We start from the raw sequence: 18,603 nt of genomic DNA, 5'->3' as shown, positions 1-18,603 counted from the left end.
TTAAGTTTATACTTAAGTATTTAATTTTCTTGGGAAGATCATAGATGATATTTTTAATTTCAGTTTTCACAATGTATTGTTTAGTATATAGAAAATTGATTAATTTTTATGTTGCTCTTGGACCCAGTGATCTTGCTGAACTTAATGGTTATTGGAGGGTTTTCTTTTTTAAATTTTTTTTTTTTGGACATTGTTCACATAGAGAATTATGTCATCTATAGAGATCATTTTCCTTCTTTATTTCCAATATTTTTTCTGATGTATTGCACTAGCTAGAATTTCGAGCACTACAATGCATAAGATGGTGAGAGCAGACATCCTTGTTTGTTACTGTCTTAGAAGGCATTTGATTTTAACATCAAGTTTGGTGTTACTTTAGGTCTTTATCAATTTGAGGAATTTCCTTTCTATTCATAGTTTGCTGAGTGTTGTTATCATGAGTAGTTGTTGGCTTTTATGAAATGCTTTTTCTTTTCCTTTCTGTAAAAAACAAGATTTACTTTACGAGAGAGAGAGAGAGAGGGAGAAAGCGTGTGCAGAGTTTTTGAATTTCTCCCAGTCACTCATAAAAATGGACTGAGTCAGTAGGATAGCAGGAGAAACATCCCACTGGACAGTATCTTCAACAAAACCAAAGTCAGGGTACAATTACCAGAAGAGGTGGGGTCAAAGCACCATGGGGCTTCAGCAACTTTTCCAAGATAGTAAGAGTCCTGGAACCTAGAACACAGAGACTGCCACCACATAACTTAGTCCCCAAAGAAGAGAACTCCACTCTGAGTGGACTCATCAGCAGGAGAACACCATTGAAACTGGGCTAAGGTTCCATAGGCTCCTTCATGAGCTCCAGTTTGTAGGTAAATCCAAAAAACTGCAGGAGGCTGAAAAAGCCAGGGCTCTTTGGAGAAGTGGCTGGTTTGTGGCAAAGCATAGTGTAAGCCTGAGACAACTTGTCTGCCAGAGAGCAAGAAACTTCCAAAGTCTACTATCATCATGTCATAAGGGCCCAGGCCGATTGAAGGGTTTCTCTTTGAGTCAAACAAATTAGGTATAAAATAAATCTATGGGACACTTAGAGATATTCAGATTTGGATATTAGATATAAAAGAATTTTTGGAAAAAATGAAGACTAAATGAGAATAAGCAAAGGCTATTTATTCAAAGCATGTTATGGCAAGGTAGTCAGCTACCATCACTTGCATTTTGGCAGAGACTCAAAGGCAGTAGAGTGGTAAAGCTTCAGAGTGGAAAAAAGGGAAGGCTTTGGGTGTGGTCTGATTGCAGGCTGTTGGTGAGGGGCAACTGGAGGTAGCTAGTAGAAGAGGGCGTCCTGTATGATTGGTTAGGGGAATATATTTGGCATTCTCTGATTGATCCTAAATTGAAGTGGGGACAAAACTTAGGGATACTGTCAGTTATTAAGGTCTGACTGTTCGGGGGTAATTAATAGTTTGGCTGCCTGGGCTGATGGCTAGAGATGATGTTTTGATTTCTTACAAGTCAGTCTACAAGCAGGCTGGCTTCCTGGGCTAGTTATTGTAGATTTTGGGTTGGTTTCCTGGGCTAGATCCTACAGATTGTTTTTATATATGGTCTTGCCATTGTCCATTTGCATATTCAGCCTCTCAAATTATTATTAATTTTTTAAGTGTGGCAGTGGTACAATGTAAAAAATAAAATAAACTGTCCTTAGGTAAGATATATGCCTGATTATTTATAAATTAAATAGTTCAGTTAGAGGGGAGGGGGATTGACAGATAAAATACAACAGGCATAATCTTGATATTTATGAACCTGGGTTATGGATACATGGAGTCTAGTTATATTATTCTGTGTTGTGCATATTTTGAAATTTCTATAACAAAAAGTTTTTGCTAGTGAGAATAGTAATTGTACCTGCCTTATAGGGTTGCTTTAAGTATTAAATGAGATAATTCAAGTAGCAGATGTAGCATGGGACTTGGAATAAGGTGAGTCATACTTTGCAGTAGGCCCTTGCTGAGCATGTTTCTGGCATTACCTCATTATTATGTGAGATACTACATGGGATTATACTATACAGGCTGTTTTAGAAACTGATTTTTTTCACTCAATGTTTTGTCAGTAAGTCACGGGGATAAAAGGTACGGCACAGAGAATATAGTCAGTGGTATTATAATAGTTGTATGGTGAAAGATGGTACACTTGTGAGCATAGCATAATGTATAGACTATATTGTACACCTAAAACTAACACAACATTGTATACTGAGCCCTGTGCTTCTGAAAAACAGCACAGGTTAAGAAATCTCTCAACTTTTGTTGGGGAGACAGTATAGTGTGGCATAAGATAATAATGGCATTTCATTTACTGGAGGAAAGAACAGACTTTTCAATGAATGGTGCTGGAAAGATTAGCCAATCATTTGAGACAAATTTAGACCCTTTCTCTTATAAGATGTGAACCTTATTAAAAATGAATTAGGGAGTATTAAAGGCAAAACATTAAGGAACAAAGCATAAAACACAAAACTAAATGTTATGGGTTGAATTGTGTCCTCCCCCCACCCTTCATACTTGAGGTCCTAACGCCCAGTACTCCAGAATGTAACCTTATTTGGAAATAGGGTTGTTGTAGATATAATCAAGTTAAGATGAGGTCATTAGGGTGGGCTTGAATCCAATATATTTAGCTGTCCTTGTAAGAGGAAATACCATATGAAGACAGAGACACACAGGAGAATTCAAGCTAAGAAATTGGATTGATAGCAGCCACAAGAAGCTAGGGAGAGTCAAGGAGGGATTCTACCCAAAGTCTCAGAAGGAACCAGCCTCACTTGATAATGAACTTCTAGCCTCCAGACTGAGAAAATTAATTTCTGTTGCTTAAGTTTGTAGTACTTTGTTATGATAGCCCTAGGAAATGAATATAATTATCTATTTTAAATATTTCATCATACCCTGTCACTTCACACCCATTAACAGTCAATCCCCATTCCTCCTTCGCTCCAACCACTGGCAACCTTTAATATATTTTCTGTCTCTCTGAAGTTTCCTTTTTTGGACATTTCGTTTAAATGGAATCTTATTGTATTTTGTGACTATCTTTTTTTTACTTAGTGTTTTCAAAGTTTATCAATTATGTAGCGTATATCAATACTTTATTCCTTTTATTGCCAAATATTCCACTGTTTGGATATACCGTACTTTTTTATCCATTTGCCAGTTTATGGACATTTGTGCCTTTCCCACTTTTGACTCTTATGAATAACACCGCTATGGACACTTGTGTACAAATTTTTGTGTAGATGTATATTTTTATTTCTCTTTGGTAGGTATCTGGAAATGGTATCACTGAGTGATATGGTAACTCCCATGTTTAAAGTTTTGTGGTACTGTATGGTGACTAACATAATATAATAAAAAAAACATTAAAATAAAATAAAAAAAATAAAGTTTTGTGGAACTGCCAAACTGTTTTCCAAAGTAGACGCAACATTTTATCATCCTACCAACAATGAATGAGGATTCCAGTTCCCCACATTCTGATGGCTTCTTATCTCATTCAAAGTAAGAGCCAGTGTCCTTGCAGTGGACTAAATGGAGGAATATTGTATTAGTCAGGGTCTTCCAAAGAAACAGATTGATAGTATATGTGTAATTAATTAATTAGTTGGCTCATTTGGTTATAGAGGCTGAGAAGTCCCATGATCTGCCGTCTGCAAGCTGGAGAACGAGGAAAGCTGGTGGTATAATTCAGTCTGTATCAGAAGGCCTGAGAACCAGGGGGGCCAACGGGTGATGGCCTGAGAAGGGAGGGGTAGTGTGCTGGAGGAAGTCCCAGAATCTGAAGGCCAAAGAATCAGAAGCTCCAATGTCTGAGGACAAGAGAAGATGGATGTCTCAGCTCAAGAAGAAAGAGAGAAAGAGAATTCATCCTTCCTCTACATTTTTGTTAAACTGGCCTCTCAATGGATTGGATGATGCCTGCCCATATTGATAAAGGTAGATCTTCTTTACTTAGTCTAGTGATTCAAATGGTAATCTTTCTGGAAACACTGTCACAGATACACTCAGAATTAATGTTTCACCAGCTGTTTGGGCCTCCCTTAGCCCAATCAAGTTGACACTTAAAATTAATCATCATAAACATGATCTAGACTTTACCTGTCTTTAGTGTTCTAACCACCTTGACCTTTTGCTGTTCCTCAGATAAACCAAGCACACTCTGTAGGGGCTTTGCATCTGCTGTTTTATCTGCCTGAAACTAACTTCCCACAGATACACTCCTTTTTGTTACCTCACTTCCTAAAGACTTCTGCACATATGATCTCTTATTGAAGGGGTCAGTCCTTACAGCTCTATATTTAATAAGAATCCTCTTCTGTCCTCTTTACCCTGATTTTGTTGAATCTCTCTTTTCCAGATGTCCATTTGAATGTAAAATCTTTGAGGGGACAGACATGATTTGTTTTGTTCACTGCATTAAAGATAAATTATACTGACACATTTTGAAACTTGCAAAGAAGACTTTATTCAAGAATTTATTGCATTGCGCTATGGAAGAAAGCTTGAACTTAACTCCCAATACAACAGGGACAAGTGGGGATTTATAGCCAACTGACAGGGTGAAGGAGTAAATGGAAAATGAGTATGAAGAAATTGGTTAGGTATCAAGATGCGGGGAGGGCAGAATGGAATTTAGTTAAATATCAAGGATGGGGGGAAGAGGAGCTTGATTGGATTCCAAGGGTGGGGGAATTCTTTTTTTTTTTTTTAAAGACTTTATTTATTTGAGATAGAGAGAGAGTGAGTATGGGTGAGGGGAGGGAGGGAGCCTGACATGGGGCTCCATCCCAGGACCCTGGGATCATGACCTGATTCGAAGGCAGGCACTTAACCGACTGAGCCATCCAGGCTCCCAGGTTCTTGATGAACTGGCTTAGTAGGATTCTTCACTAAAATTGGGCTCATTACGCCAAAGACAAGGTCTTGTAGAAGAGGATTCAGAAGTTTGGTTAAGGAGGGAGTCCCTGTCAAGTGCTCTGTCCTTAACATGTAGAATAGTGGATGGCATTTAGCAGGGCACTGGTTAATCACTGTTAATTTGGTGAATAAATGCCCCGTTCTGAGAAATAGTCTTCCAAATAAAAAGTCCTAATTGAACAAAAGAGATACATTTTCCTTCTTAAGCTGTCCAATTCCTGGAGCTTGTAAGTAGGATTTTTTTTTTCCTAGAAAATAACACATTTTTAAAAGATGGATTCAATCTTGTTTCATCTTCTTTGTCAGCAAATAGGAAATTTTTAGTGTTTTGGGTGCTCTCCTTTTCTAACATGCTTTTTCTTTGCTTAAAATAAAAATGGGATTACTTGGGAACAAATAAGTGAACGAATCAATCCTAAAGAGCTGTCCCAAAGTAAGATATGTCTCACAGATTTGCATGTTTCTAGCATTGGGTGCCAGTCTTGGATATTAGAATTAGAATCACGTGGGAGCTTTAAAAAACCCCGATGCCAGGACTACCCAGAGCATTGATCCAGAATCTCTGGAACGACCAAGGCCCCATTGCTTTTCAGTGTTCCGCAGGGGATGCTCGCTAAGGCATAGGATGGAGATCCTGAGACCCTGGACTGCGTCCCAGACTACACTTCCCAGAGGCCCCTACGGTCGCTTCCGTTTCCGGCCCTGCTCTCCGCGTGAATGGAGCACGGCTCCTGCCCCTCGCGGGTCTCGGTAGCTAGTACCGCCGTGGGTGGTCGCAGTTTCTCCGCGTGCTCAGCTTCGCAGCCCAGCCCGCCCAGCCGGGTCCTGGAACGCCGCCGCCGGGCTGGGGCACTGAGACCTGGTGCGCGCCCCTTTTCCCCAGGGGGCCGGCCGTGGAAGGATCCGGCTGAGGAGGGGACGGGGCCCCACCCCGAGGAGTGGTGCCCTGTTGAGTGACCGCGCGAATTTGGCGCCTGACAGAAAGTTTAAAGGCTTGCGCTGAGGCCCAGAGATTGAGTGACCGACGAGACTTTCCACCCGTGTTGGCAAAGGTGCCTGCCTGCCTGACTCTCAGCCAGAGCTTGGCCTGGAGCTTGCTGCCAGGCCGGACTCCAGGCAGCCGGCCCAGACCTTAACCACCTTCACGTGTCCACCCACCTTAGTGGGGAGTAGGGAGGGTGGCGGACTGTCTTGCCCAGCTTGCAGAGAGCAAGTTCTAGCTAGTTTAGGACATGGAGGGACTTCCTCATATTTCCTTTCTTCTTTCCCAGATGGGCTTATTCAGGATTCTTTGCCCTTGCCCGGGAGCACAGTTCAGGAGGCAGATGGCCCCAAGACTACCAAGAGCCCAAATCCAGGCAAGTTTGGTTTCAACTTTTCCTGAGAAGTCACCACCGTTTCAAAGTGAAGTTGTGTTTATGCTTCTTGCCTGGAAGATGCTCTGCCCTGTGTATGGACCAAATTAGGTTGCCTGAGTCAATCCTGGATTGGTGCAGCTTTGCAGAGAAAGGACCCTCTCCCCACTGTTGTCCCTTCATTTCCTCTCTACCCATTACAGAGTGGTTCACTAAATAGATTTTTGTACCCATGCTTTCTAGAGTGCTAGAAGCTGAGAATACTTTGTAGGTAAAGTATAGCTGTTGCCTCAAAGGGGTTGCCCACTCACAGAAGATGAAAAACAGACTTATTTATCATATAACTACAGAGGACGAAGTGTTAGTGAATGATACTATATGACACAGTGATGGTAGTGCTCTTGATGTTCGGGGATCAGAGGAGTCTAAAGGGTGGGTGGTGGTGGTGGGGCTGGTGGTAATCTTTTTAATTCTTCCTAAAGATTAAATGAAGCTTGCATAATTGCGGAGGATGGGGTGCCTAGGGGAAGGCTACAACATGAATGGAGCCATTACATCTGAACCAGGAACAAACTGGTCCCAGAGAACTTTGGAAACATTTGGGGTCTAGAATGCCAGGCTGGAGTTTGCCTTTATCCTAGAGAAAACTGGGTTTTGAAGGATTTTGAGAAGTTGACAGGAAGTAATTAGCATTTTGACAGGAAGTAATATGTATTTGAATATTATACAAGTTAAGAGTAACAGAATATTTAAAAAATTAAAGATTACCTCTATTCCTATTACACTAACAAGTCAACTTATTTCATTTGAAACACTTTTGCATGTGTATTTTTTAGGTTTACCCATTTTTTTTTCCTTTTAATATGTCATAGCCGTTTCTTCCAATTTGCTCCATAGTCTCATTACCATTTTTTATAGCTCCTTTTTATACTGTAGTCAACCAGCCTGGTGACTTTGAACAAGTTCTTTCAACTCTCTGAGCCTTACTATCCTTAGCTATAAAATAGATTTACTTTATGAATAGTCATGGTAGAAATTCAGAGGTGATGTATATCGTGGGGCTTAGCGCTACACCTGATACATATTAAGTTGCTATTGCTATGAGAGGCAATTGACATATATTATTTCCCAGTAAATTCTAGGATAAAGCCAGTATCACTTTGCATGTCTTTTTGGAGTTTCAGTTCATTTGTTGATCGACAAATCCTTGAACACTTCTGAAATGTGCCAGGCAGTATTTTAGGCTGGTGAGACAGCAGTGACCCAAGTGGTCCCTAATCTCCCAGAACTCATATTATAGGTGATACCAACTATATATCTAATCCTGCCAGGAGGTGAGAAATCCTGTGAAGAAAGTGAAGTGGGTCATGGGATAGAGGGTGGGAGAGGATGGGAAAAGAGAAAAGAGAACTTTCTGATGAGGTGACATTTAAGCAAAGACCTACAAAGTGAGGGGTGAGCAAATGGCAGGCCCAGAGGAGGGAGCATGATAGGTATGTTGGAAGAGGATGAGGAGGGCAGTGTGGTTCAGATGAAGGGCCACAACCTTCCTTTACCCCTGGCTGGATTTTCCAGCTTCTTATCTTTTAATTTTTTTGTTCCTGTGTAGCAGGTCTGCTTTCTGAACCTGTCATCTACTTTCCCCCTTGATACTTTCATTAACTGTGTTCCACTTCCCTCTGCATAAACAATCTGAAATATCAGAAGCTGGCGTTGAATGTGTTGCTATCCTTTTCCAGTAAGGACTTCCTGGTTCTCTACTTCAGGCTCAAGGGTGTAAACAGCTCCTGGATGAGCAAAATTGGGTTTGATTTTGCAGGGATCACTGACATTTGGGGATGTAGCTGTGTCCTTTACCCAGTTTGAATGGAAACACCTGGATGCCACTCAGCAGGCCCTGTACAGGGATGTGATGCTGGAAAACTATGGGAATCTGGTGTTTGTGGGTAAGGATGTCTTTTTTTTTTTTAATAAAGATTTTATTTATTTGAGAGAGAAAACATGAGAGTGCACGGGAGCAGAGGGGAGGGGCAGAGGGAGAGGGAGAAGTGGACTCCCCACTGAGCAGACAGCCCTATGCAGGCCTTGATCCCAGGACCCCAGGATCATGACCTGAGCCAAAGGCAGACGCTTAACCAACTGAGCCACCTAGGTGCCCTGTGAGGATGTCTTTTTAACTCAAAATTGATTTCCTGGGCAACTGTTGGTTTTCACAGGGTATACAGGGCATTTAAAAATCTTAAATGGGAGGTTTTGTTTGTTTGTTTTTAGCATGGGCTTAGAGGCTGGAGTTAATGCTCATTCTGTTCCTCAGAAAGTCAGAGCCATACAGAGTTTAAGATGGCAGCTTTGTGTGCAGTCTAGCCCAGTTCTCTAAAGTTTTCCATGTATGTGTCTATAACTGCATGATTTGGACATCCTGATACCACCTCTAATGGAGACCTCCCTGAGACTGAGGGCTGGGATAACTGCTTTTGCTCATCACCACAGTCACATTCCTTTTCTTTCTCTACGAACAGGACTTCTCTCTTCCAAACCCAAACTAATCACCCAATTGGAGCAAGGGGCAGAGCCATGGATGGAAGTACAACAGATTACATCAGATACTTGTTCTGGTGAGTGAGGTGGGAACCATTTCAAGCAGCAGCTGATCACACTGAATGGTGACTAGGGGTTCTTGGTCAGAAGGCTCATCTTAGGGGGCCCATGTCTGGGCAGCAGGGCTGGGGCACTTGACACCAATTTCCTCTTTTTAATGTCATTGTCGTGTCAAATGACTTGCCATTTTTCTCTTCATTCCTATGGAGAGCTACTCCCTTCTCAGGGCCTCAGGTCCGTGACCTCTCACTCTGAAATCCTTAATCTCTTAATGTGTTTTTTTCCCCTCCCCATTTTCAGGCACTTGTCAGGCTATACTTTGTTTCTATCTTCTATCCATTCTCAATTCTTTTCAAATCCTGTCATGGTTAGCTTAATAAATGACTATATATCCCTTTCTAGTTTTAATATCCATTATCTCTAATCATATAAGTGGCAGTGGCAGATTCCCAAGTGTAAGCATAGTTTCCTAACTATAGATAATTACTATTTTTGGCAAACAAACTGATGGGGAAGCATTTTTTCTTCCCTTTTCTTGTGGTCTTTTTAAATTTCTCTTCTCTGTTATCTTTTGCTCTTGACTCTCATTTTTTCTTTTTTTACATATACTTCACATAAATTTCTGTATCACTTTCTTCGTGTTATATTCATTTCAGAATCTTTAAACACGGATGTTTCTCTCACCTAAAATATTCTGCCAATATTCCTTTTTTTTAAAAAAAACTCTGTCGTTTTGCCTATATCATCCTCAGGGAAACTTTTATGACTGTATTTCATGGAAAATACCAAGGATGCATAATTGGTTTAACCTAGGTTTTTGGTTTTGTTTTGTTTTTTAATGCTTTTCAGTAATTCCTTTTGTTCTTACTAAGTTAACTTTTTTCCCCTAAAATTTTTGTAGATTCTTTTTATCAGAAAGATTTTATTTATTCATTTAAGAGAGAGAGAGGGAGAGAGAGAGAGAGAGAGAGAGAGCATGCATGAGCAGCGGGGAAGGGCAGAGGGAGGGGGAGAAGCAGACTCTCTGCTGAGCAGGAAGCCTGACTCCGGGCTGATCCCAGGACCCTGAGATCATGACCCAAGCCCAAGGCAGATGCTTAACTGAGCCACCCAGACGCCCCTGACGCTACCTTTATAGGTAACAGTAGTAACTCAGTCGTCCTTATTCTTTGTTCTTTCTGTTTTAATTTTGGTATTTTTTGATATAAGATATTTAGAATTTAGATGTTGTAAAAGCCAGCAGTGTTTCCTTTGATATTTTTTCATCCATTTGGAAGACTAATAAATCTCTATACAAAGATTTCACAACCATTCCATGTTTCACACTTCCCCTCCTTTTTTGCATATTCTACTTTATTGGTTTTTAGAAATGCATACGGTGTAAAATTCAGATGGTTCAAATGGCATGCAGCCTTCTTCACATAGCTTTATTAATCATCCAGCTCCTCGAGGCATCTTTGTATAAATTTCTTGCAGAAATTTCCAGATATAATGTATGCTTTCCTAGAATATACATGGATTCCTTTTTTTTTTTTTAAGTACATGGTAGTACACTATTCTGTGCCTTGCTTTTGTCATACCTTGGATATCATTTCACATAGCTACATCATTTAGAGTGCTATTTTATTTTTTAATGGCTGTATAGTGTTCCATCTTATGGCTATATTGTAACTTATGTAATCAGTTCCCTATTGGACGTAGTAACTATGAATGGTGATGCAGTGATTATTGATAACATCAATTCTCCCAAGTACAAGTAAAGCTGTAGGATAAATTTTGGAACAAGAATTTATAGGTGAAAGGGTAAGTATATTTTTAAATTTAGTGGATAATACTAGTATCTACACATTTATACTCCTATTGACAACATATGAGTGCCAATCTGATCATACCTTGTCAATCGTGTTTTATACTTTTTGATAATTGCCCATCTGATAGTTAAAAACATTTTTTTAAAGATTTTATTCATTTATTTGACCGAGATAGAGACAGCCAGCGAGAGAGGGAGCACAAGCAGGGGGAGTGGGAAAGGGAGAAGCAGGCTCATAGCGGAGGAGCCTGATGTGGGGCTCGATCCCATAATGCCGGGATCACGCCCTGAGCCGAAGGCAGACGCTTAACTGCTGTGCCACCCAGGCGCCCCTGATAGTTAAAAACTTTTATTTTATTGTACTTTTAATTTGCATTTCTCTTATCAGGAGTGTAGTTGAGCATGGATTTTCTTAAAGTTTGTTTCATATTGACTTTTTTTGAATTGTCAACAATCATGGTAATGATGGATATGGTTGTCTTTTTGTGTCTTTAATGGGATTGTGTCTAGGATTCTCCCATTTAGCTTGTTATTGGGTTGTGATACGTAAATGTTATTATGTATAATAAGGAAGTATTTAATTCACTTCTTTCATTAAGAAATTATTTATTTATTTATTTAAAGATTTTATTTATTTATTTCACAGAGATAGAGACAGCCAGTGAGAGAGGGAACACAGCAGGGGGAGTGGGAGAGGAAGAAGCAGGCCCACAGCGGAGGAGCCTCATGTGGGGCTCGATCCCATAACGCCGGGATCACGCCCTGAGCCGAAGGCAGACGCTTAACCGCTGTGCCACCCAGGTGCCCCAAGAAATTATTTTTTTTTTAAATAAGCATAGGCATTGAATTTTATCAAATGCCTTTTCAGCCTGTGTGGAGATGATATCTTTCTTTTCCCTTTTGATCTGTTAATGTGGTAAATTTTATCTTCAGTTATCTTAATGACTTTGCATTCTTAATAGAATTGGTTATGACATGATTACATTATTTTTTAAATATGCCAGTAGATGATTCTGTTTGCTAATCTTTCATGTAAGTTTTTGCACTGATATTTATAGAAAGTTTATTTACATTTTTCTTTTTTGTCAGGCCATTTTCATTAGGTTTTGATTTCAGTTTTTAGTGCCTCTTAAAAATTTTTTTTGGACCTTTCCTGTTTTCATCCTCTGGTATAGTTTATTTCACATAATAGCTGGGTCCCTGAAAGTTTAGCCCTTTTTTTTTTTTTTACACGTATTTTTAATGGCAGGGAGCAGGGGAGAGGAATTGGGGAGTAGTTATTTGATGATGCTCTCTCTTTTGTAGTAACTTGTCCAAGTAGATTTTTGCTATGTCTCAAGACAGTTTTGGTAATTTGCAAGTTCCTAAAAACATCCAGTAAGTCAAGTTCTCAAATTTATCTATATAGTTTTGAACAAAGTAGCCTTTATGATTCTTTGTTTTTTTAAAAAATTTTATTTATTTATTTGAGACAGAGATGTGGGGGGGAACAAGCTGGGGAGAGGGGAAGAGGAAGAGGGAGAAGCAGACTCCCTGATGAGCAGGGAGCCCAACATGGGGCTCAGGACCCTGGGATCACGGCCTGAGCTGAAGGCAGACACTTAACTGACTAAGCCACCCAGGTGCCCTGCATTTACGATTCTTTTTGATTTTTATTTATTTATGTTTAAAAAGTTCATTTATTTATTTTTTAAAGTAATCCCTACACTCAATGCAGGACTCAAACTCATGACCCCGAGATCAAGAGTTGTGTGTTCTTCCAACTGAGCCAGCTGGGCACCCCCGTGATTCTTTTTGTAATGTCCTCTACACTTATGGTTACTTCTAGTGATTTCTTACATTATTTGTTTGTCTTTTTAAGATTTATTAACTTTTTGCTTAAGAGCTCTTAGATGTATTTATATATTATTATTTTCTGTTTTTAATATTCAATTCCTTTTCCCTTTTTTCCTTAGGTTTATTTACTTTTTCTAATCTTCTTAATCGTTTACTTAAATTCATTGATTTTCATTCTTGTTTTTGTAATATAAATATTTAAAGCTTTAAACTTTTGTTTGTGCAGTGTTTTGGTTGTATTCAATAGATTCTGATATTGTTTTCATGATTATTAGATATTTTGTAGTTTGTGTTTTGATTTCTCTGATCAAAGTATTAAGAGACTCATAAGCTACCCTTCCTTTTTCTTTCTTAAAGCCTTTTAAAAATTTAATACATATATAGAAAGGTTGATTAAAAAAATATATATGCAGTGTAAGTTAGTATTTTTAAAGCCAGTACTATGTAACCAGCACATGTTGATCGCTCCCAATAATTAGCCATCCTCCCTCCACCCCCCCTAAACTAACACTGAAGTTTATTTGGCCACTTTAATTCATTGTCCTTGCTGTGGATCAGTGATTCTTAAAACCTTAACATGCATCAGAAAGCATGCTTTTAAGTACAATTACTAGGTCCCACCCTTAGAGTTTTTTTTCAGTAGGTTTGGAGTGTGAACTGAAAATTTCTGCCAAGTTCCCAGGTGATGCTGATGCTGATGCTGGTGGACTTGGGACCATGCTTTGAAGACTACTGCTGGGGTATTTTATTCATTGTATGGGTATTCCACTGCTTATCTTATATATGTGGATGGATAATTTGGGATATTACCAGCTTTTGACTGTTAGAGTTGCTATGAACATTCTTACAGGTTATCTTTTGATTCATGTGTGGATACATTTCTTTTGGGCATCTACCTAAGGAGTGGAATTTCTATTTTATGGGATATGCATATATTCAACTTTAGTACATAATGCCAAATAGTTTTTGAAAGGTTTGTGCCATTTATATTTCTACCATCAGTGTGTGAGAGTACTCATTTTTCTGTATCTACCAATACTTGATAATGCCAGTCTTTTGAAGTTAGGTATTCTTTGGGCATGTTGTATATCTCATTGTGGTTTTAGTATTCTTTTTTTTTTTTTTTTAAAAGATTTATTTATTTATTTATTCGACAGAGATAGAGACAGCCAGCGAGAGAGGGAACACAAGCAGGGGGAATGGGAGAGGAAGAAGCAGGCTCATAGCGGAAGCCTGATGTGGGGCTCGATCCCATAACGCTGGGATCACGCCCTGAGCCGAAGGCAGACGCCCAACCGCTGTGCCATCCAGACGCCCCTGGTTTTAGTATTCTTATCCCTTATATCTAATGAGGTTAAGGACATTTTCAAATGTTCATTGGCCATTATATATCCTCTTTTATGAAGTATCTATTCAGAGAGCCCTTTTTTGATTATATATGCAGTATCACCCTTCTCTCTGTGGTTTGCTTTTCACTGTTAATGGTCCTTTGATGAATAGAAGTTCTTTTTTTTTTTTTTTTTAAAGATTTTATTTATTTATTCGACGGAGATAAAGACAGCCAGCGAGAGAGGGAACACAAGCAGAGGGAATGGGAGAGGAAGAAGCAGGCTCATAGTGGAGGAGCCTGATGTGGGGCTCGATCCCATAACGCCAGGATCACGCCCTGAGCCGAAGGCAGACGCTTAACCACTGTGCCACCCAGGCGCCCCTGATGAATAGAAGTTCTTAATTTTAATGATCTCTAGTTTATCAATCTTTCCCTTTCTTGTCAGTGCTTTTTGTGTCCTTTTTAATAAATCTTTCCTTTCCCCATGTTCATGAAAACATTCTTCTGTGTTAACTCCTAGAAGTTTTATTGTTTGTCTTCTACTTTTAGATTTATCATCTTCTTAGAATTGGTTTTTGTGCATGGCAAGAGGTAGGATTCATGTTTAACCACACCCATCCCCCCACCTTACAGGTGCCAGAGTAGTCTTCTTTTCCTCCCTGCTCTGAAAGCTACCTTTGTCATAGAACAAGTGTCCATATGCTTGTGTTTCTCTTCATATGACTGATTTGCCTCGACCTACCTTTACAATCAGTATCTTAAAATTTTCTCTAGTTTAACCATCACACATTAAATGTATATCCCATCAAAGGCGATTTGAAGGATCTGGGCTGTTTCTCACCAGGCTTCATTTTCAACTTGAGTTTTCCTAAAAAAAAAATAGGTCTTAGCTCTAGTATCTGATGTATGGAATCTCTCCCCAAGCTAATAAATATAAATAATAAAAGATGTAAATATAAATGTGTATGTGTGTATATAAGAAAAAAATTGATCAGTGATTGTCTTATCATAAATTTGGCTCCATTGGTTTTTTAGAATCTACTTGTCAGAATCGTCTTACCTATTTTCTCTTGGGTCGTAGGTGTGTACTTTGTAAAAAAAAAAATCACAATTTGGTATGTTCTTTTTAAGATATGTTAAAAAACATAGATTACAGTAAAATCTTTTGGCCTGAGAACTGTTTTGGTTCCTTAAATATTTTGTCTATTTTTTTCTCTGAGACATTAAGTATTGATTCTCTATTAAATTCTCAGAGAAATGTTTTTCTTAAGTTTTTGGAGACATTAAAATGTTCTCAAATGTACCACCCTATAGAAATCTGCCCTAGCAATCATGGTTTGCTTTGGGATATTTGGTTTTCTCTCCGAATTTGTGTTTATTCTCGCATTCTCATCTATTTTTGAGGAGTATGTGTTTTCTGTGTTACCTTCCTAACTTGCCAACTTCTTAGATGCTCCTTGCATTCTTCAAATACAATGTTTATTATATAACTTCCTTCCATTTCTTTAGACTCTTACTTACTTTTTAGTCTTGCCATCTTTTCTTAGCAAGAATCACAAGTGGGATGAATTAATTTTACATAACCCGTAGTTGTGTAGAATAGAACCTTATTTTTATCCTGTGTGGCTCTCACTTTCAGTATTTCAACATAGAGAATGTTTGAATTAAAAAAATTTTTTTCAGTCCAGGAGTACTGGTTTGAAACAAAGATGTCCACCTTAAAGCAACATACTTCTGAAGGATCTGATCTGGGAGAGCAAACAAAAAATGACGTGATGGAAAGAGACCTGGACTGGGAGGGCAGAAGTTCCACAAAGAAGACACATTATAAATGTGAGGAATGTGGGAAAGTCTTCAAATATAATTCCTCCTTTATTAGCCACCAGAGAAATCATACTGGTGAGAAACCCCATAAATGTAATAAATGTGGGATAGCCTTTATGAGCAGTTCATCTCTTTTAAATCATCTTAAAATTCACACAGGCAAGCAGCCTTACAGATGTATTGAATGTGGGAAATTCCTTAAGAAGCACTCAACATTTGTTAATCATCAGAAAATCCATTCTAGAGAGAAACCTCATAAATGTAATGAATGTGGAAAAGCTTTTGGAAAGAACTCTATCCTTTTACGTCATCAGAGAATTCATACTGGTCAGAAACCCTACAAATGTAATGACTGTGGGAAAGCCTTTGCTCAGAATGTAGCCCTTACTCGTCATGAGAGAATACATAGCGGGGAGAAGCCTTTTAAATGTAATGTATGTGGGAAAGCTTTTAGGGATAACTCAACTGTGTTGGAACATCTGAAAATCCATACTGGTGAAAAACCGTATCGGTGTCATGAATGTGGAAAAACCTTTAGGAAGAGCTCGACTCTTGTTAGTCATCAAAGAATGCATACAGGAGAGAAACCCTATCACTGCAATAAATGTGGAAAATCTTTCAGGTATAGCTCATCCTTTGCTGGACATCAGAAAACTCATAGTGGAAATAAACCCTATGAATGTAATGACTGTGGGAAAGTCTTTACGAAGAGCTCAACCCTTATTGGACATCAGAGAATTCATACAGGAGAAAAGCCCTATTACTGTAAGAAATGTGGGAAATCCTTCAGGCATAGCTCTGGCCTTGTTGAACATCAGAGAATCCATACTGGAGAAAAACCTTATGAGTGTAATGTATGTGGGAAGTCTTTCCCCCAGAGTTCAGCCCTTAAACAACATAAGAAAATGCATAACAAAGAAAGAGCCATCAAATGTAGTTAGTGTGGTAAATCATGCAGAAGTAATTTATTCCTTTTGACCATCAAAGAAGAGACATTCAACAAATCACACATTTAAGAAAAATAGTCTGTGTACCTCTATCCTGGAGAACTTCTCACTTGTGAGGATATTCACTGTAGTATGGTTTTTACTAGTGAAATATTTGAAGAACCTTAATGTCTGTCAATATGGAAATAGTTACTACAGAACACTACATAGGAAGTAAAAAGAATAAGGTAGAGCTCTATATAGAGCCATAGAAATATCCACATGACACCTTGTTCGAGTTAAAAAAGCTAGTTGCAGAAAGTCTACATGTCGTGGTCTAACTTATATTTTAAAAAAATGAAGCTATTTTTATTTGTACATATATGTCCTGTGTATTCAAAAAGATGTGGTAAAATAAAGTCCAAAAAGTTGTTATCTTTGAGAAGAATGTTTTTATTGGTATGATGATGTGAAATTTTGACTTTGGCTTTGTTTTTTGAAATATTTAATCATGTATACATATATCTTCTATAGTTTAACATAGTTGTCTTTCTAAATAAGAAAATTCAGAAGCCACTAAAAAAAACCCACACACATAAAAACTAAAAACTTTTGTATGACCAGAGGCTTCATGGTGTTAAAATACAAAGAACCAGACTTGGAGTGAATATTACCACCATCATATTATAACAAATAATACTTAGAATATCTAAAGAGTTCATAAAGATGCATAAGAATAATATAAAAATCCAGGGGTGTCTGGATGGCTCAGTCAGTTAAATGTCCTATTGATTTCAGCTCAGGTCGTGAGCTGAGGATTGTGAGATCAAGCCCCGTGTCAGGTTCCGTGCTTAGTGGGGAGTTTGCTTTAGATTCTCTCTCCCACTCTCTCTTCCCCTCCCCCCATGCACGCACTCTCTCTAAAATAAATAAGTAAATCTTAAAAAAATAATATAAAAATCCCAGTGGAGAAATGGTTTGGAATATGAATATACAGTTGTCAGAAAAAACAAGCACAAATAGTCAAAAAGATAAGCAGCTTTAGAGAAATGTGAATTAAAATGATCAAAATTTTTTTGTCCTATTTGGCAAAAATTTATAAGATAAAATTATTTTGTGTTTTTGAAGGTACAAGAAAATAGGCATATTGTTGAAGGAATTGTGAATTAATGAAGTGTTTGGTGATGAGACACATAATTTTGCTGTATTGACCAACTTTTAGAAAGCTACTCTTTGACTTAACATTTCTACTTCTTAAAATCCAATAAAGAGTAAAGATGGTCTTTAGAGCACTACAGTAATGAAAAGTTGGAGTCACCATAATACCTATCACCAGGGCAATGGTGAAATTAAGATACATGCATTCATTGGACTATTATGCAGTCATTTAATATATAACAATTACAAAGCAGTCATTGATTAACATTTAATGAGTTCATTTTTAAAAAGATTTTATTTATTAGAGCGAGAGTGAGCACCAGCATGAGTGGGGGCAGGGGCAGAGGGAGAGGGAGAAGCAGACTCCCTTGCTGAGTGGGGCTTGATCCCAGGATCCTGAAATCATGACCTAAGCTGAAGTCAGACCCTTAACTGACTGAGCCACCTAAGTGCCCCTAATGAGTTAATTTTTTAATTAACAAGGAAAGATGTCTAAGACATTAAGTGGGAAAAAAGCCAAATTGTGCAATGATACAGTTCTCAGTTAATATAGTTTGTGCATTACTTCAATCTTTTGTAATACAAATATATCACTGGTAGTTTAAAATATAAAATAAAGCAAGATTATTGATGAATTTTATAGAAGAGAAAAGAAAGGAACTAAACATTCAGCTCAAAAACTAGAAAAGGGCTAGCATTAGTTAGAAGCGCAGCTGGGCATACGTGTGTTATTAGTGAAAACTGGTTAAGATTTGGATAGCAGTTTGACAATGTGAATGTAAATCTTCATGTGTGCTCCCAT

The 18,603-nt window shown here is 38.4% G+C and overlaps 1 protein-coding gene across 5 annotated transcripts; it reads left to right on the top strand.

Annotated features, from left to right (window-relative positions):
* The first annotated feature begins 239 nt into the window (after positions 1-239).
* Positions 240-17,069, top strand: ZNF485 (zinc finger protein 485). Of its 5 annotated transcripts, none has more exons than XM_034662881.1 (6): positions 5,671-6,016; positions 6,236-6,322; positions 8,139-8,265; positions 8,839-8,934; positions 15,577-15,726; positions 15,877-17,069. In XM_034662881.1, exons 2-6 carry the CDS (start codon positions 6,236-6,238, stop codon positions 16,656-16,658), a joined length of 1,242 nt encoding a protein of 413 aa, XP_034518772.1. In that variant the 5' UTR covers positions 5,671-6,016; the 3' UTR covers positions 16,659-17,069. The 5 variants fall into 5 exon arrangements, with proteins under 5 accessions (XP_034518770.1, XP_034518772.1, XP_034518771.1 ...); XM_034662880.1 differs by having other exon boundaries at positions 15,577-15,792; XM_034662879.1 differs by lacking the exon at positions 5,671-6,016 and adding an exon at positions 240-3,983 and having other exon boundaries at positions 15,577-17,069.
* The last annotated feature ends 1,534 nt before the right edge of the window (positions 17,070-18,603 follow it).

The sequence above is a fragment of the Ailuropoda melanoleuca genome, chromosome 6, assembly GCF_002007445.2.
Source record: "Ailuropoda melanoleuca isolate Jingjing chromosome 6, ASM200744v2, whole genome shotgun sequence".
Classification (NCBI taxonomy): Eukaryota; Metazoa; Chordata; class Mammalia; order Carnivora; family Ursidae; genus Ailuropoda; species Ailuropoda melanoleuca.
This window is presented reverse-complemented; position numbering and strand designations above follow the sequence as displayed.